This window comes from Aythya ferina (genome assembly GCF_964211825.1).
Source record: "Aythya ferina genome assembly, chromosome: 3".
In the NCBI taxonomy this organism is placed as follows: domain Eukaryota; kingdom Metazoa; phylum Chordata; class Aves; order Anseriformes; family Anatidae; genus Aythya; species Aythya ferina.
Genome location: NC_140298.1, coordinates 19,120,666 through 19,143,830, shown reverse-complemented (window position 1 = coordinate 19,143,830; position 23,165 = coordinate 19,120,666). Strand labels below are relative to the sequence as shown.

At 39.1% G+C, this 23,165-nt stretch overlaps 1 protein-coding gene across 1 annotated transcript in view; it reads left to right on the top strand.

The window, feature by feature from the left end:
- PTPN14 (protein tyrosine phosphatase non-receptor type 14) overlaps positions 1 to 23,165 on the top strand; it is a 113,705-nt gene that overhangs the window by 69,968 nt on the left and 20,572 nt on the right. Inside the window, exons 4-13 of the mRNA XM_084515616.1 lie at positions 2,185 to 2,282; positions 4,803 to 4,870; positions 7,777 to 7,847; positions 9,607 to 9,694; positions 11,452 to 11,540; positions 13,236 to 13,323; positions 13,878 to 13,960; positions 16,278 to 16,335; positions 19,255 to 19,333; positions 20,897 to 22,386. Coding sequence (XP_084371742.1) covers positions 2,185 to 2,282; positions 4,803 to 4,870; positions 7,777 to 7,847; positions 9,607 to 9,694; positions 11,452 to 11,540; positions 13,236 to 13,323; positions 13,878 to 13,960; positions 16,278 to 16,335; positions 19,255 to 19,333; positions 20,897 to 22,386 — 2,212 coding nt within the window. The remainder of the gene's footprint in view (positions 1 to 2,184; positions 2,283 to 4,802; positions 4,871 to 7,776; positions 7,848 to 9,606; positions 9,695 to 11,451; positions 11,541 to 13,235; positions 13,324 to 13,877; positions 13,961 to 16,277; positions 16,336 to 19,254; positions 19,334 to 20,896; positions 22,387 to 23,165) is intronic.

The following is a 23,165-nucleotide window of genomic DNA, read 5'->3' as shown; positions in this document are numbered from 1 at the left end:
GATTTGGGCTATGCTGTTTTTGAAGCACATGGGTGTTTTCTAGTGCCTCTATACAGAGTTAAATAATAACATTTTGGGAGTATAGTTAAGGCAGTGCAATCCGTGTAACACAGGTGATGTTGTAGTGGTTCTCCCTTCCAGGAAGGAAAAGTTAATTGCTTTGGTTCTGGGAATGTGACTTATGCACATGAAATCACTATGACAAGAACTGTTTATATGCTATTCCCAAAGGCTCAAGGTTAAGGTCAGATGGTGAACTGGTTGCAGCTGAGTCCGGTTAGGCACTTATTGCCCCCAGTCTGACTGCTGTGCCTTTGCAGAGGTTGTAGTCTCTGAGGCTGGCAGGCATGCTTGGCTACGACTTCTTTCTTAACCCAGTTCTTGCAGAGTGATCTGTTTTAGTTCAAGTAGATAGTTAAAAATCCATGCTGTTTTGAGCAGCTGAGTTCCCTGGGTTTGTTCAGCCCAGAGCAGAGCAGGCTGAGGGGAGGTCTCATGGCAGCCTGCAGCTCCCTCAGGAGGGGAGCGGAGGGGCAGGCGCTGAGCTCTGCTCTCTGGGGACAGCGACAGGACCCTAGGGAACGGCATGGAGCTGGGACAGGGGAGGGTCAGGTTGGGGGTTAGGGAAAGGTTCTGCACCCAGAGGGTGGTTGGGCACTGGGACAGGCTCCCCAGGTCCGTGGTCACAGCCCCAAGCCTTCCAGAGCTCAGGAAGCTCACAATGCTGTCAGACACATGGTCTGTTTTTTGGGCAGTCCTATGTGGAGTCAGGAGTTGGGCTGAGTGATCTTAGTGGGTCCCTTCCAACTCAGGATATCCTGTGGTTAGGGAGGATGAGCAGGCATGCTCCCAATGGGAGCAGAAACTTGTCAGGAAGCTGTAACCTTGTAACTTGGTTCAGTGGCACCAGACTGATGTGTCTGGTCACAGGCCAAGAAACATCGTTGGTGGATTTGGGGATTTCTGAACTTGGGTGTCCCAGGCACACCAGTTACTATCAGGAAGTCAGGGTTGGGTGCATGAGGCTGAGCACACAGACTGTGGCTACGCTGGTGCAGTACCTCTGCCTTTGGGCTCTGGCTTGCTGAGCTGTTGTTGCTTGTTGGCTGAGGAGGAAATGTTTCATCTCAGCTAGGATGGGTTACTCATGCCTGCGCCAGAATTTTAAGCTGATGGACACTGGATTATTATATCACTGTAGTTTAACTCTAATTATTGTTGTGGTGATGGCTGATAAAGGTGTCCTTGCATTTGTGGCTGTAATTTTTTCAGCTGCCTGTTTTGCCCCTTGCTGGTTTTACTGTCCATCCAACACAGATATTATGATGAACCATGTGTGAGTGCCCGCAGAATAAAATGTTGTGGCCTGTTAACAAAGCTGTCTCCACTGGATTTTAACCTGATATGCCAGAGGGATTGGTACATATCCCTGCTGCTTTGGTCAGCTCTGCTGTGAGTCTGATACAGTTCAGTGGATGGAAGGGATGCACAGATGGGGACAGTAACTTGTTAAGCTTTTGTGGAAAGCTTCTTGTTTGTCCTCACCTACTCTCTTGCCAAATGTAAGCTGAAATGTGTGAGTTCTGTCGTTGTGGTTAAAACTCACATAGTTTACTTTGTGATTAGTTGTGGATCAGCAAGTGTGTCATTAAAGTTGTTTTTGCTTGATTTGTGTCTAAGTCAACCTTATAGATGAGAGATGCCAATTAAACTTCTGTGTGGGCTATAAAGTTATGCCAGGCAGCAAGAGTATATTGCTAAAATTCCGTTTCTCCTATCCAAATGGTGGCACTGGAGGGAAAAAAAAAAAAAAAAAAAGGTATGGAACACCCTCTTTCTGTATGGATTAAGACATGGTCTTCTATAATCTCTGCAAAATTTATGGAGGGTATAGGTAGTCCCAGCAGATGTCCCTCTGCTGTGTGGTCTAGGGAATACAAACTAGAACACTTTATTTTGCTTTTCATACCTGGAAGAGTTGCCAATGTAAGGATCATTTTGATTTATTTCACTAACACGCATATACCTGGTAGATGACATGGAACTTCTGAAACCAGGCACAGACTGCTGTTTAACTGCCTGACATGTCTGTGGTGAGTTTTTCTTGCTTTCAGCAGCTTCTTGTTCAGTTGTAAACATATATCCATACTGCCTTTCTGATCTGTTCTCTCTTCTGGTTTGTAGATACCAATATTACCTACAAGTGAAAAAGGATATTCTTGATGGCCGACTGCGTTCTTCATTGGAGCAGGGAATTCGACTAGCTGGATTAGCAGTGCAAGGTAAGATGATGATACCTGCCTAGCTATTTTCAAACATGGACTGTGTGTTTTTTTTCGGGGGCTGGGGGTGGGTAGGGGAATTGTTCTAGATATTGACTGGGTGTTCACTAAGGCCATGCATGACTCCTGTTCACAACAGCCAGGTTTTTTGTTTGTTTGGTTGGTTTTTGTACTTAGGTGGGCTGCTGTTGGTGAAACTCACAACATCAGGGAGGGACTGCATCCCTCCCTGATTGACTGCATCACAGTGTTCAACTTTCCCTTTTCTTAAAGCCGTGCTAGAGAGTTCGAACAAAACTCCAGTTCTAGCCCCAGCCACAGAGTACTTTGCAGTAATGAATTTACTTCACATTCTCTGGTTTGAAATGGAGTTACATCAAAGAGCATAGCAGCAGCTTTAATTTTGCCTTTAATTAAAAACTCATTTTGCTGTGTAGTGCTATCTGCATTATGAAAGAACACATGACCATAATTGTTACATGAGTTATAAATTAATAATAAACTACTTCTTACAATATGATTTTTATTCCGAGCCTCCTAATGACATCAATAAAAGGGTGATCATGTAATGTATGTGGGTAAAGGAGGAAGTCCTGTGTTTGCAGAAAATATATTTAAGGCTATCCGTGACTATGAGAGCTCAAAGTAGAATTCCAGCAATCATGCACTGGGCGCTTCTCTTTGGTTATGGGTGGGACAGAGGGAGGACAAGTATGTACATATAATAACAAACATGAAGATCTGATTCTTGAAAATTACAGGTTCTATGATATAAAATGCCCTAGTAATATTGTTAAATTTGAAAATTTGACTCTTAAAATTCAGTGACTGAAATCTGGTTTTCTGTTTTGTTGTAAATACAAGACTTTCTTAGTTTTCATTTAGGACTTTCTGAATCTTAGTTAATCCTCATGCTCATCTCTGACATTGAGGGGAACATAGTATGTACAGGTGAAAACCAAGGCACTAGGTACTGTCTGCACCAGCTCCCCTGACTATTCTCTAGAAAGGTATCAGCAACCACTTTTTTTTTTTAATATTGTTGAAAATCTTTCTTAGGGCAGTAGTTGTTCTGTTACAGTATCTTATTGCTTGGTTAAAAATTGAAGGAAAAACGTTTTCCATTAAATATTGAAATATAAATATTTATGAGTAATGGAGATGATGTATGCAAAATTCCATATTAAGCCTTGCACTCTGAGTAAATTAAGTTTTTCCAGCATTAAAGTTAATGATAAATAGACACTGGGTATTTTTCACTGGTCCTGTTTCTTGCAGCTTTTTGCTGACTTTGGGAGCTAGTCAGTCTTTATAACATTTTGCAGCAGTCAGTATTATTCTGAATTTTCTATGTGATATATTTCAAAGACCATTGCATCAGGATCCTGCATTTAATCTTGTTTGCTTTATTCATGACCTTGTGTTACTCCCTTTGTCCTTTTCATGTGAGGCAAACGAAGATACTTGAAATACTTACTTTTAAACTTACAGAGTCTGTTTCATGTCCATTTTGATTTCTTTATGTTTATGTTAAAACATAACTCTGAGGTGAAAACAAAATGAAACTGCATTTTTGGCATCCTGCAATACGTGAAGTTCTCTAGAAGCTTTGAAAGAATGTTTAGCTAATATGATTTATGGTGGGGATTTCCAGCTTCTATAATATGAGAATCTTGTAGATGGCGTTTGATCCAGTTCAATTAATATAAAATAGAAACCTCCAGGCAAGATATTCTTTTGATTATAAGTTGTTGTGTATTTAACAGATATATACGTATATACACTTTTTTTTTTGTTTAAAGTAGCTTAGCCTTTAGGAAGCATTTTCAAAATGCTGCAGTTTCAAGGACGTTTAAACAAGAATCCTCAGCCTGACTTAGAAGTGAAGGTGGTCATGCAGATGAAAACGTCTCAAAGATACACAGAAGAGGCAGAAAAATGTAGAAAAGTCTGAAGGGCCAGTCAATTAACCTAACACGTTGCCTGGACTGTTATATTGGCTGCAGAAGGATAAGACTTATTCCCCACGCTCCCTCCCCCAGCCATGTTGGTTATCAGCAATTTTTAGTATAATTGGCTAGTTGATCTTAGCCTTCTAGGCTGTTAAGGTAAGCATCTTCCTTACAATTATGTAGAATTGTAGTAGAGCTAGGTTAATTTTTTTTTTTTTGTCTGGTCAGGGTCAGGTTTGTGGATTTTAGAGAAGTAAACGTATGTACCATTTTAAAGAAACCAGTATATCCCAGTCTTGCACGTCTGATAGTAAATCGTTGCAAATGGCTATAATATAAAGGAACAAAAGAGAAAAATTACTTGTTGGCTATTATTTGATCTCTAGTAATAACACTTTTATTTTCAGACCTCTGTGTTAAAAGCTAAAGTACAAACAGAAATCTTTGTGCTGGGTTGTGGCTTCAGAGAAAACTCGCCCACTTGAAGTTAAGCATCTGTGCAAAGACTGAGTGTGGTCTTAACATGTGTGGAAAGTGCTAAAATGAGTAACTGTGTTGTTTTTTCCAGCGGATTTTGGAGACTATAATCAGTTTGAATCTCATGACTTCCTCCGAGAATATGTCTTGTTTCCTATGGTGAGTTCCTTATCCTCTTCTCTTGTGGTCTTTTCTGAGTAATTTCTCCATGCCTCAGAGATGGCTTCATTGATAACAGAATAAAAGCACCGGTGCTAAATTATTAGCAGCGGATGTAAACTTTGCTCCCCAAATCCTGCAATATACTTGGTTGGAGCTGAATGAATATATGCTATGGAAATGTAGCCCTTTTTCAGTTCCTGTTAAGCCTCCACTGGGAATAGCTGTCAACAAAAGAAGTGTACTTATTTGAATCAAAAAAGAATTTGCAGCTATTTAGAAAGGTGTATATTAGTCATACTGCAGTATTAGTAACATGGCATGTTATAAAGGGATATGAAAGCTGGTGATGTAATAAATGTTGTGTCACAGGACTCAAGAGAATGCGAATTTACATCAACTGACTACTGGACTGAAGAGAAGCATGAATCAGTTCTCAAAATATCCTCCAGGGACAGTGCTGTAAATTTGTTTTAAATTTGAATTGGAACTAGCAAATAATTTGAATGCTGAGGGAATTGTTTTAGGTCACTGATGACATTAGAAACTGGTGATAAATGCCAAGCACTTGCAGCCCATGACACTGAGCCCATCTGGGAGGATGGATTGGGGGGCGGGGAGGCAAGACACGACACCACAAGCTGCTCAGATAGAGGCTGGCTTTATCTTTGGACACCAACTCCATCAGCACAAGAAGTGAGTCTAAGCTTCATAAAAGGAAAAGAACTTGGAGTTCTTTCAAAATAGAAACAAAAATTGGAAGTGGGTTGGGGTTCCCCTGCCCGAAATGTCACTGGCTAGAAGTTAGGCATATGGTTTTCTTCTGCAATTAGTGTCAAGGTAGACAGAGAGTGATTAAGCTCACTATACTTCAAAGGCATGAGAAAAATAATTCCAGAACCATTTCATCCCATTTACCTTCACTTTTTGACAGTAGAGAAGCTGCAGCCTTCTCAAAGTTGGTAGTCAATTCCCAAGTTCAAACAGGTAACATTTGCACAGTGTCTTCAAGTGAAAGTGCAATTTCAAGCTAGCAGGCAGTTGAATATAGAAATTCAGCAGAAAGAGGAGAAAATAATGAATATGCAGAGATCTGAATATGCCTTTGATACCTAGAACGTGGCTTCAGTATTGACCTTTCACTAAGGAGCTTCTGTTAGCTTATCAGAGCAGCTGTTAATTCATCTATTCTTGTTGCAACAAGGATTTCTTTTTAATAATAGGTAATTGTTAATCCTGTGTATGGTTGATGGCTTATGAAGTTATGTGGTAGTCTATGTGGGAAAGGTGATGGATGAAAATATAGACAGGAAGGTGTAGTCAGGTTGTCACTTCGTAAATTACTCCTGCGAAGTTCTTTCGATGTGCTGATGGTATTTTTCTTTTCACCAAAAAAAAAAAAGAAAGAAAAAAAAAAAAGGGTGTGTGTGTGAGAATTTAGGCATCCAGATGAGATTTCAAGCCACATTTGAATGTAGCTCAGCAGTTTACTTTTCAGGCAAACCTCCTAGGACCTCCTTTTCTGAGTCAGCTGCCTTTGTTGTGTTGTGGTCAGCTCCCTTCCGTTTTGGATGTGCTCACACTGTGGTATCTAGCTGTTCATCCACGCTGCTACCACTAAATTTGACAAGATCAGCAAAGTGTCAGCTTCCTACAGTCTTCAGGAGCCTACTCTTAAATCAGTTTTTCTCTAGGCATCTCTTTCCCTTTATTTAACTTCTCGTCTCTGCCCTTCTGGGGAGGAGTGCATAACGTAACAGTAAATATTTCACTGCAACTTCAGTGACAGCTGTGAAGTGCTGCAGATATGAACTAGTCCTGAAGCAAGTGGGAGTATGTGAGCGGATCTCAGGCATAGAAGGAGCCTCCAACAAGAACGTTGCCATAAATTCATTAGCGAAGGGAGCTGGTGAATGAGGAAGGGGCAGCTACATTTGTACTGTTTGATCTTGTGAGGCTACGATGTGTGTCAAATGGCATTTCTTCAGCAGCAAAAAGAACAAAGTTATGTACACAGTACACCCCACAGGTGTGTAGCTGTGCATAGGCATGTACCATGCCATTTTTCATTAGCACGCTACCACTTTCACATTTTTTTGTGGCAGAAGCAAATATCAGAGGGAGGGCCCATTGAGCAAGAAACAGGCAGTATATTTAAGTATGTTACATGCAGCCTTAAGGCTTTTTAAAATAAAAATAAGAACTTTGAGGTTTTGCAAGAAAATTTTTCAGCTTCCTTTTTGTTGCCTTGAATTTATGAGCAGACTTCATTTATTAACTTGCTCCCAATTATTTCAGACTTGTTTCTATCACACAAGCGATTACATTTGTGGAGGATAAATTCTACTCAGAAATGTGTTGCAAGTGTAAGGTGAATTTCATTACATGCTTGAAGAGAGAGTTAAGTTTTTGATTCCTATTAACGTGAGGAAGGCAACGCTAGCAGGCTGTAGGACAGAAAATACCCATGGCTTCAATTTGCATGATCTATGGAATATTTTGGTCTGTTTAAAAAGGTATGTAATTGTCTGTAGGCTTCCAAGTGCTTTTAAAGGCTTGTTTGGTCCTTATTCAGGAAAAGATCCCTTATCCATGCTCTGTACTCTGTTTCGTATTGTGGAATAAAAGCCACCTGAACCCTGTTTTAACAGTATCTTTGTAGAAAAAATAAATTAAAAAAAAAAAAAGTCAGACTCATGTTTTTCTTGCATGTTTTCAGCACCCTGTGCTTGGATATGTGCCCTGAATTTTCAATGTATTTGGTGCTAGGCTCTCTCTGTGTAACTACGTGTAAGAACATGAACGGGAAGCAACCCTGAAATGTGTACCATCATAATTCCTGTCTTGTACTTTATTCTCTCTCTCATTGGATGACAAGCTTTTGATGCTACCTCGTTTTCTTACAGGACTGGACCCAAGATGAAGCTGTCTTGGAAGAGTTGACACAAAAGGTTGCACAGGAACACCGAACTCACAGGTGAGCTTGACATGTGAAAATTCAGCTTTTTTTTTTTCTTTTCATTTGTCATCAACCTCCCCGTACTTCCATTCCTCTCCTGTTTCTTGCAGTGATATACCAGCCTATCTCCATGTTACTGTTATGCTACATCTAGCTGGATATATAGTCTGTTACAAAAGATTATCTGCCTCTTGTGCACGCAAAATGGCTAAGGAACTTAATCCCAAATAAATGAGGATTTCTACCACAAGGTTTAATGAATATGTGTAAAACTAGGAGTGCTACAGAGTAGACTTCTTTCTCTTTTAGTCTTCATTTAAATCCTGGTGCTGAAAGACCTCATGGCTTGATTGGAGGTTGTCCAAGGGTCTGTTCAAGGGTTTTCTCTCATTCAAGAGAGAGAAAGTTATACACACTCCCAGTGTAACACAAATAAAAATAACAGGACATGGAGTCCCTTTCTTGTTGGCTTTTAAGTCTAGCTGTGGAAAAGGTAAAATACATTGTCACTAATTAATGACCTGTGCGTTAGTGCTCCAGAACAAATACCTTATTTTTAGTAGATTTCTTTTGTGTCATCTAGGTGTCCTGGTGGTAAAGGAATTCAAACTTCTCAAGTTTGGTTCTTAGAAAAATGTCAGTGCCTATATGGCATTGAAAATTGTCTTTCTTATTATGTTATGAATCTGCACTTAAAACTTGACTATATGAAATGCAATAGGAATAGTATGTGAAAGGTACAGCATTTCCCATTGTATGCCAGGAAATGATCCTAAAGGGGCAAACACGAATGTGTGAGTTGAAGGCCATTTTTGTTGTGGGTTTTAATGCAAGCTTGGGCCTTTGCAGCCAAACTGTTAGTTTGTGAGCTGGCCATGCATACGCCTGGTTCTGTTCCTCACTGTCTCTGCCACGGGCTGCTTGACATGTTATTGATCTTGGTTAACTCCCAGACTTGAAAGGGAAGATTTCCATTCCCCGTTGTGCTCTTTAGTGCTATTTCAGCAACACGAAGAACAAATACTTATCCTCATTTCAGAAGGTAGATCAAATTCCAGATTCGTTCTTTCCCTGTTTCTCCTAGATATTTGTTGGTTTCCTATATTTCTGTTTATATGCTGTGGTAAGGAGGAGCAAAGAGGAGAAACATTGAGTGACCTTCTTTTGGAACAACCTGCAATCTATTCTGACCTGCTTTTGAGAACTGAAATCTATCTGAATTCCTGAGCTGTGACAGGAGCATGTGTGGACACGTGTGTAGAAGATTTTTTCAGATGATTTGTTCTCTGTTACGAAAGAGAACCTGCTCAAAATTTGGATTCAGTGCCTGTGTTTTTGAACAGCAAATATGAATATTTGGGTCTTCGCTTTTAGGCCATTTTAAGCACCTTCAGTGAATTGATAAGCTAGTTATGCAAATTAGGAGCCGTGTGGCTCGAATTGGCCATCCAAGGCTAGGCACAACCTGTTGCAGTGGCCTGATGTTTTAATAAAGCTTGGAAAACATTTGCATGCAGAAGAAACTGAGTAAAGGGATCACTTCAGTTTGTTCCTGCTCTAATTTGAACTAATGCTTTGTACCTTACCTTAGCAGCACACAGTAAAATTCCTCCCCTTCCAGATTACGATCCTAGCATTGAAATTGTTGTACGTTTCTAGGCTGCATTTCCAAAGCATCTTGTGAAGTGGTTTGTGAACCTCCCATTTTTTTTCACTAGTATTTTTTGTGTGCATGTAATATTGAAACATTTGCTGCCTTTTGTTATTCCAATTGCAGTGGCATTACAGCGGCAGAGGCTGAGTTAATGTACATCAATGAAGTGGAACGCCTTGATGGATTTGGACAGGAAACTTTCCCTGTGAAGGTATGTCAGCATATATTATAAAGAAACCTCTCAGTTAAATGATGTAGGAGTCTGTGGCAACCTTTGTAACACATGCAAGTTGTTCATCCAAAAGAGGCAGGAGTTGTTTCGCTGTTCCAGAAGATGAAATGATTTCTGGTAGTTGAATGCAAACTGCAGCACGAGGGTATCTCAGGCCTCTGCTGTTACTTTCCTTCCACCAAAATCTTTTTTTGACAAAAAAGGTTGCTATATGCAAGAGTCTTCCCGCAGATATTATTGCATGTTAGATAAGTATGAGTGGTGGACTGGGTGCTCTGCAAAAATGCAGGAATGCATTTGTACAAATTTGTACGAACTTGTACGAAAGAGTAGCAGGCTGGTATTGCAGACAAATAAAACTGCATTTGAATATAAAGCTGAAAGATGTTGTTGTTCCTGTTATACATATTTCTAATAGCATTTTTTCTCATTATATGGAGATACCTGCATATGTATGCATAAGTATATGAATATTTATATAGACAAAAACACACACTTTTTTTTTTCCCGTGTCCAGGACAAGGAAATGCATGTGTGAGTTCTCTGAACAGCCTAAAGTAAAAACTCTCAGCTGTAGGACCTCTTCTGCCTTGTAGTGTAGGTGGAAATATCCTGATGAAAGTGGCACTGAAAATTAGTGCATAGGCTTGGGCTTGAAAACTGGTGTCCATTGTTTGTTTGCTGCAGGACAAATGTTTGGAAACAGATGCAGATAGTCCATTGCCGCCTTCCAGGGATAAAGTACAAGAAGGCCAGGAGAACAGCTTCAATCTGATCTTTTAAAATCAGGGGCACCTCATGGTTCCTAGAACTTAGGCATGTGTAGTGCATGAACTTCTCTTTAAACCTTTCTTTTAGCAGTTCTTTTTAACCATGCTATTTGTTTTACCACTTTGAAGTGTGAATCCATTGCTGTATATGAAGCTGTGAGGAGTTGTTTTTGTTGATAACGTTCAGAAACCTCTTTGTCAACAGCATTAAACTTTTCTAGCAAAAGTAAAAGGCATTTTTAAGAAAAAAAAAAAAAAAGTTTGCAAAATGGAGCAGGAACACATGCTTTTCAAAAGGGAACGTGCAGGAGATGTGGGTAGACACAAACAATAGAATTTCTGAAAAGCAGTGCAAGAGCAGTGGACAGTGCATGATGCAAGTAGATGAATATTTAAGCAATAATTGAAAAACAATGAAGGCTGTATCTGTATAAAGATACAACAAATACTTCTTCAGGGTGACACACTGTGAACTTCTACACAGTACTTTAAAAGAGGAAGGGTGAAGGGTAGAGCTTTTGAGAGGGATTCCATCTCCAGGTGTGGTTTTCTGAAATCTCTGCATGTTTTAACAGATGACTGGAGCAATACTGCGAATGCAAAAGAGGACTGTTGCTTTTGGTAGTCATACAGGCTCTAGATAGCTATAATCACAATTATAGGGAAAGTGGGGTATTGTATAACAAACGCTAGTTTGTGGTGTGCATGTTGTTTCATAGAGGAGAACCTTGAGCTCACTTAGCCTTAATTTCATTCTCAGTAATCAACAGAATGAACCCACTTAAGTGTTAGTTGCTTTGAAATAATGAAAATCAGAGTCCAATAAAGCAGCAAAATATAGGTTAGTCAAGGGTTAGTCCCCCATTCATCCTCAAGAATGGCTTCTGTGTGGTGGTTCAGCATGTGTTCTTATGCACGTCTTTGCCAGTTTCTTTATTAAACTAAATATATACCCTTTTTGTGCAGGATAATCATGGAAACGACATACACCTTGGTATTTTCTTCATGGGAATCTTCATAAAAAACAGAATTGGAAGGACAACTGTGATCTATAGGTAAAAACTAGGGACTTCTGTATTTAAAGTGAGTTTCTTTTCAGAGCTCTGTGTGTGGGTTTTTTTTCCTTACATATGTGACTTCAATAGTGCCAATGCTCTAACTAAGGAGTAGTCACCTCACTGTTTTCAGCATTGGCCTCTTGGCCGTAAGAGATGTGATAAAAAATAATTTCTGATGTCTCTGAATGGGTTTGACAGCAAGAAAGACATAGTTGTCTGTCATGTATCTTGTTCTACTTACAAGGCTTTGATCCTTTTTCTTTGCTTGCCTTTGTGTCTGCTTCTTTGATGCATCTGAATGCAAATCTGTTAAACCTCACTGTTGGCAGCCTAGGCGCTCAATGTTTCTGAAAATCTGGTTGCCATATTTAGGTACCCTGCTAAAAAAGCTGAACTTTCTGTAATTTTGAAAATCCTGGCTGTGTCACTTATGTTGTTTGTACTGCTGTTTGTTTTGGTTATTAAGAATCACTGAAGCCATTCCACTGACCTTCGTTGTGCGGTTTGTTACTTCTTATAAAAATTTGTTCTGTATGAAGGTATTGCTAGAAATCTGCATGATTCCAGGGAAGGTGATGTTTCTGTCATTTCTTTTTACTGCTTTTGGGCATTTCCCTTAATGCTGAAGTCAACTTGAAGTGGATTTTTCCCAGCCCTTGTTGCTGTTAGAATATCAATCAACACCTATGCAGCCAAAAAATTGTTTTATGAGGTACACTCATTTTTAGTCAGTAGCTAAGGCTTGTATCAGGCTTGAGCAAGAAGGGTGTTGGGTTTGTTTGTTTGTTTGTTTGTTTTTGGCACCTTATAAAAGATTTAAGTGGTCATCTTCAAAAATGTCAGGGCTACCTTTTCCATAGAGCTGATGTTTTACATATGTACTTTTGTGAAGAAATTAGATAATTTTAACTGTGCCATTCTGAAGACATGTTAAAATGTCGGTGACAAAGGCAAGAAGTTTCTTAAATGTAGAAATAATAGTTGGTGCTGGGATGCTTACTCTTTGGAAATATGTGCTTCAAGCATCCTGCCATGACATGAAGAGGAATGCATGCTGCAAACAGAACAAACAAGTCTTTTCCATCTCCATGGATTGCATGCAATGTACGCCAATGTGTCTGTCAGCTATTTGTAAGAAGATTATAACTCTGATCTTGGGTAACTTGACAATTACTTGAAAAAAAGATTGCGAACGTTAAACAGGGTATTAGCATGGTATGCATAGCCTACATAACCATGTTGTCAAGTTAACCTCCTTTAGGAAGAATTGATTATGTAGGAAAGTTGGAAACGGAGTTTGGAGAGGAATGGCATTATATTAAAAGAAATAATAATTAAAAAAATCCATCTGATTAAAGTCAGTCTGTACCAAAATGCTACAGTTCAGTATAATATTTAGTACTAATGCATTTCTGATGTACCTTCTATTGTGATTCTTCAAATCAATGTTTTTAAAGAGAGCTTTTAACTTTCCTGTTTTGGGTTAAGAACAGAATAATCTCACTCCTTGAATCAGAGCTTGACTTCCTCATTTTCCTGACCATGTTTCTTTACCAAACAGCTACTGAAAAGCTTTCCCATAAAACAAGGCTAATGTTGACCAAGGGATTCTTAATGTGTTTGTGAAATGTTCGAGTGTATGTGTTGGCAAACTCTACCCCATTTTTTTTTTTTTTTTTTTAACTCTTACAGGTGGAATGACATTGGGAATATTGCACATAACAAGTCTTCAATTGTTCTAGAGTTGATCAACAAAGAAGAGAATGTGCTTTTTCACACAGTAAGAAAAAGATCTAATCAGTATTATCAAGAATCTGCTTATATAAAACATAAATATATATATATATATATATAAAAAGCTCTTTAATTCCACTCCAATCATACTAAAGTATAATATGCTGGGAAGTTTGCAAAAAAAAAAAAGAATACACCAACACCACCAACAAAAAACAGCTATGTTACCACACACACACTGAAACTCAAGGATGGGTGCAGTGCTGCACTGCACTTCTTCAAATCGCTCTACATCTCACTGAACCAAGGCCAATGTAGAAACTGGACCAGCAACCTTGAGCCATTTTTTGTTGTTGTCCCTCTTCCCCTCCCACTGTGACTTAGCACTGAAGTGGCAGCGTGTAAAGGCATGCCAGTGTATTTCAGTAATTCAATGCCTTAAACACTCTTGAGGGCACTAGACATGTTCTTGGCAGCCAGATCCTGTACATGACAGACCTTACCAAGCATTACTGCAATTTGATTTGTAGAACTCTTCTTTGTTATTGGTGAGAACAACAAAATGAATGATTTTTTTTCTGATTTTTCTTGTGTTTAAAGGATGATCTTGAAAATGCCAAATATATTTCACGGCTATTTGCAGCAAGACATAAGTTTTACAAACAGAACAAAATCTGCACAGAGTGAGTACTCTTTCTTCAGAGTTATATTCTGACAACCCTGCTTTGGAAGTGCTCTGAGTTTTGGCGTGTCTGTTTTTGTTTGTTTTTTCTAGTCACTTGTGTCAGTTATTCTGTTCTACTTTGCCTTTTTTTTTCTTTTTGTTTTAACCACCAGCTAGAACAGAAGAATGAGAATGAAATTTAATTCTGAGCCTTGGGAGGCTTGACGCATGAGCCCTGTTGGATAGTGCTCACCAAGCAGCCAAATCTGACAGAATAATGAATTGAAGCCCTTGGTGTCTGCTGTTCATGACCCAGAGTGTTAGTATAAACTGGAGTGAAAGGTGACATAACATGCCAAAATATGAATTACAGTAGTGTTTTGAGGACGCATTACCCAGGTAGCTTCTAAGGCTGGTGGAGAACCCAGGTTATCCTCTTCTAATTTAGGTAGCATAATTTATTCACTTCTTACGTGCACCAAGCAAGGCAGGACACATGGGAATGTTCATCAGCATAGTCATAGTTGCATGACTCAGCAGAGACTGAATCTGAACCTAGAGTTTCTTACAGGCACTGCTTTGAGCACTTACTAAGAAACTGGCCATGACATAGTCCTTTCACAGCTGTAGTCACTCTAACTGGAGGAATTCATAAGGCTTTTTTTGTAAGTCAAAAGTAAGTTTATTAGCTGAAAACATTTCATTTATACCACTACACAGCCAATTTTAGTTTGAGGTAAATTTAGTTTTAAGAGGTCTAAGGTTTTTTGAAACTTTTATAATATGCCATGTTTGTATAGCAATGAAAACATGAATTCTTTGCAGAACTTACCAGTTTAGTTAGCTGGAAAGCTATAAAGAAGTCTCATCTCCAACAACAGCTCTAGTTAGAGCTGGGCATCCCATCTGTTCATCTGGGTAATGCCATCTGTTGGAAAATAAAGCCAAAATGATGAAGGGAAGATTGGAAGGTCTAACTTTCTAGTATTACATATGCGCATAGTATATGAACATACGCTGAGTTACAAGTATTGGAGAAACTGATGAGTTGAACTGTATAGAGTGATCTTTTCACATACAGGAATAAATGTTGATTAGATTTCAGATATTGTTCACAGTTCTTGGGAAGTGAGTGGAAGACCAGAAAAGACCTTCATTAGCAGCATATAATGCATTTCATTAGTCCAATGCTAAATGTAATCGTTTCAGAGAAATTGAATTCAAACAAAATTCCTCAGTCTTTTCCCTGTGATAGTCAAGAAAAATAAAACAAAATACCATCATCCACTGTATTAGAATATTCCCCCTTCAAAGCTGTTAATTGGGGTCAACAGAGAGGACTCTTCCATTACAGTCCATAATCCAGACTGCAGAAGCAATAGCTTTTGATCATGTTTATTTCTGACTACTAAACCATAAGTATGTGGGTACCATGAATTGGGTGTATGTAGCAGCTTCACATACAACTTCCAAATATTTGGACTAATAAAATAGGGAACATCATGAAGTCAATGAGCAAAACAATTGGAGTTCAAATGTATTTTTGCCATTATAACTGCCTTCCTTCCTATCACAGTCTCATGCGGTATGAGCTTCTGTGTTAGGGCCACAGATATTGATGACAGCATATGCCAGTGTGTGTTTTCTAGCCAAGTAATTTTCCTGACCTCTGTGTTAAAATTGTAGTTGTTTGTTTTCCTGTGTGCATTTCCTCTAATTGCACATAACATCATTCACCAGATCAGAAACTGTAAGAGGAGAAATCCCACCTTTCCTCTCTTCACGTAAGCACTATATTTCTGCCTCCTTCAAATTGTTTCTCTTCCTATTTAATTTTCTTCCTCCCACACTCCTCCTGCTTTCCACTGCACCTGGCTACTCTAACATTGTATCTGCCTCTGCTAGTATCATCTAACCAGTTGCTTTCTTCCTCATGATCTGTGTGCATTGCTTTGGAGTGATTGCTATGAATTTCATAAAATTGTCATTGTTTCAATGTTCACTTTAAGTCATCTGAGACAATGCCTGCGTGGCATGTTCAGTTTTTATTGCTTAAGAGATTTTTTGTTTGATTCATTTTTAAATGAAGTTTTTTTTTCCTTGTGTTTCCAAATAAGCTAAATAGGATAATGAACAGAAGGCATGTATATTTTGGAATTAGAATACTGTCTGTATTTAGGGAAGGACCTGAATTATTTTCATCTTATTCATATTTTTTAATCTCATGAATGAGCAAGTATTTACAGATTCTTCATCTCTTGTCTTTCCCATTCATTTGTGAATTAGAATTGAAACACTGCAATTTCTAATATTTGCCTTTACTTTTTCTTGCACAGACAATCAAATTCTCCTCCCCCTATCCGACGACGGCCCACTTGGAGTAGATCATCTTTGGTATGTACCATGGTGTTTTCATTAAGAATGCCTATGGCACTTCTAATGGAATGGGGCATTGTGTAAGATGGAATATTTGCTAAATTTCAAATAAGCACATTAGCTTGTTTCTTGTAGGCAATATGATTGGAATGAGTTTCAAGGGTGTGGCTGCCCAGGTTGATTAATTTAACTGGATAATATCATCACTGAGTGTTTAGAAATTACAGTCTTCAAGGCATTATATTTTTATTTGCCCTACAGAAACTAAGCATCTTTTCTACTGGATTGAGATTATATTCAATATGTAGAGAAAATAATTCTCTACAGACTAGAAAGAACTTGAAATGTCTTACACTGTATACGTCAAAATCTATTTATTGCATAATTTTAGAGCTTCTCATCTTGTGTTTCTTCTATTCCTCATGTTTTTGTAAAGTCTGCTTTTACTGTTTTACTGTTTACTCTCAGCTTCTTGGGCTGAGAGCTTATTCTCCATGTGAAGTTTATTGTGATTTTAAGTAAAACTTTTATCATCAGTCCAAGACCTCTGAGTTTTTCTTAGTCTGTTTCCATTTTAACTGATCTTGATAAATAAATAAATACAACTTTTTCCTGAAATCTTGACTTCAGATTTCTTTGTCCTTTCATTCTCAGCATGTTTCTGGGGTGTTACACAGAGACTGTATATCGTGTTCTCTTAAGCACACTTACATTATTTTTGGTATCTGCTATTTTGGTCCCTGGAGATGACTCTGAAAAACTTAAGGTGAAGAAAGGAAATGTGCTTTGCATTCTTATGCTACAGCTTCAGATATATCACAAACGGAAAGAGAGAACCTTCTTCTGTTAGATAAGGAAAATATAAATCTGCTTGTTAACAGGAAAAAAAAAATACTGCTGCTTGTTTGTTTTGAACATATGTAGGCAACAAGTGGTTTTTTTTGTTTGTTTTTGTTTTGTTTTGTTTTTTTTTTTTTTTTTTTGCAAAAAGGCTCAGAAGGATCAAGAGGAGGAATAAATATATACTCATAAAAAAGTGATTCACATTAAAAAGTGAACTGGACTGTAAACTATTCACGAAGAACTTTTAAGTGTTTTTTCATAGTTGTTTTGTTAACTTGATGGTACAGTTGTTTGTTAACTTGTTGGTACAATCGTTGTACAGTTCTTATTTGGGGAGAGACTCCTGACTGTTCTCTGCTCTGTACAACTTTGTCTGCCTACCTATTCACTTCTCTTGTATGGTAGTAAATCAATAAACATAGATGGGAAGCCAAGTCTTTGGGATGAGACTACCACTTGACCGAGAATCATATATGTTACTTTTAGATTAAGGCCCTTATCACTGTTTTGGCATCATAGTGAACCTGTATTTTATTAACCATTATTTTAAAGTCATTTTACACTGTCTCTTTCCTGTCAGGCTACCTGGTGATGTTGCTTTTCCAGAAAAACCCCCTCCATGTATGTGATATGTTTAAATAACTGTTTTTTGGTTTTTGTTTTTTTTTTTTCTCCAAGTGATCCCTAAAATGGATATTGAAGTTCTCTACGTTTTTAATCCTATTTTTTTTATTTCTCTGGAAGAGGCAGATGAGCCTTCAAAAAAAAGAAGAGGGGAGGGGGGGGACCTTCAGCCCACTTGTGAATAGCTTCCATTACTTCATAATACCTATCTCAAATACAACTGTCTGCCCCAAATTTATACATTCTCAAGTAGAAATAACTTTCTCCTTCCTTGTGTATTTCCTCCACCCACTATTTGTTAGGTTTGCAAACATCTTGGCTTCTTCCAGGCTAAACTCTCATTCATGGGTTGTCAGGAGCAGTCTCCTTTGACCAAAATGCTCAGTGAGCATACGGTTTTATACCCTTAGAAGTATAATTCATCTAGCAGAAATATTTCCCGTCATCTTCCAGTTCTGGCTTAACACAGCCATTTTGTATGCAGGAATTCATATATGCACCCAGTTCCTTTTATTCTCATTACCTCTCCCCATTTACAAAGAAAATGTAAATTTAACCCATTCCCCACCTCTTTTCAGTGGCAAATTGTTGCTTGGTGCTCATTTTGTACAGGCAAAGCTAAATTGTTTGGCGTTTATTTTTTGCCTTGGGCATCCACAGAATTCCTTAATAGTTCAAACTACTTAAATAAGCCTAGATGAAAAGCCTGTATTCTGTTGTTAAGGAAGACACGTTCACGAGACAAGAGCATCTTCCTTCTCTCCTTGTATATCAAAGCATGCTTTCATAAACTCTGCTCAGCAGCACCAGACAGGACATCACAATGTAGGTGGTAAAATGAAATTGCAAAATTCATCAGTTTACTGATGGACAAACTAGTGAATATAGAATCAGCTGTGGCTTATTTCCCTGTAAATAACTCTACCGATTTAATGCTGAATTACCCCCTGTGATACCTATACCATTAAAAAGTTTGTTGTGGTGCAGATTGTTCAAGCAAGGCTCCAATTCGTTATCTAGGGGAATGCAACATTAAATTCATCTGCAGAGTTATTTTAAGTCTGTATGCACTCCTGTTTCTTGTATAACAGTGTTCTAGGGCCTTGAGTTTGTTCCATCTGCTTTTGTCCTGATTAGGTGTTTTTTTTTTTTTTTTAATTTAGTTTTGTTTTAATTGTTCAAGGGTAAGGGCTTTTAATAAACTTTTCAAAAGTTCTAAGTGAGCTGTGAGTCTGTTGTTTTCTGAAGTGGTTTACTTTAAAGGAGTCTAAATGGTCAGTTTTGGGTTCCTTAACAAAACCTAACAATTTACAAAATGCTGTTCTCTGTTTTGTAAAGAAGAGCTGAGCATGTGTATTCATCTGGGTAAGAAAGAACAGCATTCAGTTCCTACGTTTTCCTGTGTTTCATCTGCAAAAATTCTAGCAAACTGAGTTCCTAATGCTTCTTTAACCTATTCTTTTATTTCAGCCAAGGCAACATCCATTTATACTGCCTCCTATGCATGTCCAGTGTGGAGAACACTACACTGAAACACATAATTCACAAGGTACGTAGAATGTATATATTACCTTAGGGGGACTTAAATTTTATGCATATGCAGAGAAGCTACTACCCCTTATATCTAGAATTCTAGTGCTGTGCTGGAGGACAGCTAGCAGTTTTATAGTTAATACTGCAGTAAGTCTCGTGTTTAAAGTCAAATTTCAGTTTTAAAATTTCTCTAAAATATCTGCAGATGTTTGTATGGATCTTAGACTTGGCATTCCAGTTAAACGAACTGAAAAAATAATTTCTGAAGGAAGTATGATGGCTGTACTCAAAGGCAGTGCCAGCTGGGATCTTGGAGAGAAATGGAGTGAGGGAAAAGGAAACAGTAGAACATCTATTGCCATAGGAGAAATCAGCATGCCATAGTCACAAAACTGGTGATATTTAGATAATGTTTTCTGCTGACTTACCAATATCTGCCTGCATTATTATCCATATGAACTTAAGTAGAATTAACTACTCCTATCCCCATGTTTGAGAAACAAATCCTCTAAGAGGTTGTACCCGGTTACTTTGATCAAGGCTGGGAATAGAGCCCAGCCTTTAAACACCTTGAGTCTCATACCCTTAACCACCCCACCTTTTGGAAGACATGCAGCCAGGTCTATTAGGCTATGTTCTCAGCAGCTCATGAGAAGTACAGTTGAAGTGCTCTTAGTTGTATGTGATAGCACTTTAGAATTGTGGTTGTCTGACTAGTTTTAAGGTAGAATTTGATAAGTTTTGAAAGAAGCCATTCAGTATCGTTCCTTGTGTACAATAGAAGATTTATTTTAGTGGCTACTACTATTTCACTGTTAAGCAGAGCCTTTCAAAGGGGAGGTTTGATTTTAATTTTAGATGAACTGTAAAGTTCCTCATTTCTACCACAGATTTCTCAGTATTTTTGAAAAAACATCTAATTTCAGAGATTTTGCTACTTGTTTCTTATAAGGTTTTTGATATGGATGGCCTTGCAGTAAAGTTGTGATGCAGGACATCATCTTTAACATCTTGATTCCCTCTCAGATATCCTTAGCTGAACTAATTTTTTGCATGTTTTTTTTTTTTTCCTTAGTCTTGATAGCTCTGTACTTCCAATTCAAAAACTGTTGATTTGTGTGAAGTAGGATTTCCAATTTGACAGTCAGACACTACTTTGAGTAATGGAGAGCAGTGCATCAGCAGAAAAGATAATTTTAAGGATTACCGTAGTCCAGCAGCACTGAATTTCTAAGGTGGTAGCAGCAGCAGTGAATCCTTCCAAGATGCTGAGAGAGGCGTCATCCCTTTCTTCCTCACCACCCCTAGCAAAAAGCATTTTCTCTCTTTCTCATTTCATGTCTCCCACAAGGATCTGAGATACCATGTTTTGCTAACTGTTGGGAGAGTTTACGGGGATAGTTTTGCTTTAGTTCTATTTTGGTGACTCAAGGATGCTCCCAAGACCAAATGTTCCCTACAGTTGTACACACGAAGCTCTCTCTCTAATTGTTGGTACAGGCTGCATTTGAAGTGTTGATAACATTGAATGAGTCCTTGTATGTTAAATTGTCAACATCTTTATCTCTGCTCTACACAGACAGCATTTTCCATGGAAATGAAGAAACTTTCTACTGTAGGTCTCAGACCAGCTTGGACAGGTGTCCAGTGGACTTCAGCTACTTGAATGGTAATGGACCCAATGGGAGTGTATGCAGTGCGCACAGCATGAACTCCCTCAATCGCTCACAGAACTTCATCCAGGCGTCCCCAATGTCCTCAAATCTGAGCATCCCTGGAAGTGACATCATGAGAGCAGACTACATCCCCAGCCACAGACATAGTGCAATCATAGTGCCATCCTACAGGCCAACTCCGGATTACGAAACCGTCATGAGGCAAATGAAGAGGGGGGTGATCCAGATGGATAGCCAAAGTCAGTCTTTGAGAAATCTCAACATTGGAAACACACATGCTTACAACCAGCCAGAAGACCTAGTTTACAGTCAGCCTGAGATTCGAGAGAGGCATCCTTACACAGTTACTTACGGGCCCCAGGGTGGAGGCTATAACAAGCCTGTCGCCCCGTCTGACCAAATGACCCCTAATAACGCTGTGCAAAATAAAACAGCAGCCAGTGCCATATCACACACGGTCAGCACACCAGAACTGGCTAACATGCAGCTACAGAGCAGCCAGAATTACAACACTGCTCATATGTTAAAGAATTATCTCTTCAGGCCCCCGCCTCCCTACCCGCGCCCGCGTCCCGCCACTAGTACACCTGACCTGGCAAGCCACCGGCACAAGTACGTCAGCGGGAGCAGTCCCGACCTAGTCACACGCAAAGTCCAGCTCTCAGTGAAGACTTTCCAAGAGGACAGCTCGCCGGTTGTCCGGCAGTCACTGCAGGAGGTCAGCGAGCCTCTCATGGCGGTGAAGCATCACGCAGCTGTGAACAAGCGCCACAGCTTGGAGGTCATCAGCAATATGGTACGCGGTATAGAAGCCATGGCACTAAAAACTTTAAATGCCCCTCTGCCGCGCAGGAACACTTTGCGGGAGCAGGTGCAGCCAGAAGAGTCGGTGCAGATGGGGCACGAAGTTCAGCAGGTTCCTCATTACCATCACAAAAAGACATTCTCTGATGCCACGATGCTGATACACAGCAGCGAAAGCGAAGAGGAAGAAGAAACCACAGAATCTGTGTCACAGATAACAGCCCTCCATGAGAACATGGAGTACAGTGCTCAGCTGCAAGCTGCCTTGGCTAGAATACCAAACAAACCTCCTCCAGAATACCCTGGGCCTCGTAAAAGTGTCAGCAATGGAGCCCTGAGGCAGGACCATGTTAGCATTTCTGTGGCCGTAGCCAGGGCCAAGGCCATGAGGCCAGGGCCTTCCAAGGCCATTAGTGTGTCTCGGACTGATCAAGTGGCAATAAATGGGTCTTCGCTTGGGCCCTCTATCTCAGAGCCTGACCTCACGAGTGTAAAGGAGAGGGTCAAGAAAGAACCTGTCAAAGAAAGGCCTGTGTCTGAAATGTTTTCTATTGAGGACAGCATTATAGAGAGAGAAATCATGATGAGGGTAAGTGCTTTCCTTTGTTGCTAGGGCTTCTTGAAAACCAGTAATCATACTGCTTACATCCAAAAAAGCTGTTGGATCAGTAAACTATAGGGACCATGTAGCTGGTTGACTATGGGGACCTGGTAAACTATGTAAACTAAATGCTGACCACAGGGGGTGGCAGGGCACGCAGCTGGGCAATGAGGAGGTGCTCAAGTGTGAGAAATAGTCCTTTTGAACAGGCAATTAATTTAGAATAAAAAGTGTGTATATAAAGACTTAAGTGCCACTGCATGCAGTGGGAGAAAAGAGGGGTGCTTAAATTTCAGTGACTTTGTGGACTTGATACTACATTCTGGGAAGTGCAATTGCAGTCACAGAAAGCAAGGTGATTCAATTTTTCAGAAACAGGGCCATAAACAATTCCCAAAACAAATTAATGAAACATCTAAATGGAGCAGGAAAGAGTTTAGAATATGCTAGATTAATAACTGGTTAGATTTACATATTACTACTGTATATTCAAAGAAATTTTCTAAATTTATGTATAATGCTTCTTACTCATTAGTGATTCTTCCATTGATGTAATGGTTAGGAATTAAACTTGGGCCTCTACGTTGTGTCATGCAAACTGAGTTTACTCCATACAGAGTCTTAAACATTAAATATAAAACAGATACCTGAGTATAAAACATAACATTTCATGAATGAATACTGCAGACACTGGTGTAACAAGTGTATATAGGCTCTTTTGACCTTTTGGGGAAATAAAACATACTGAGAAGCAGGAACGCAGTGGG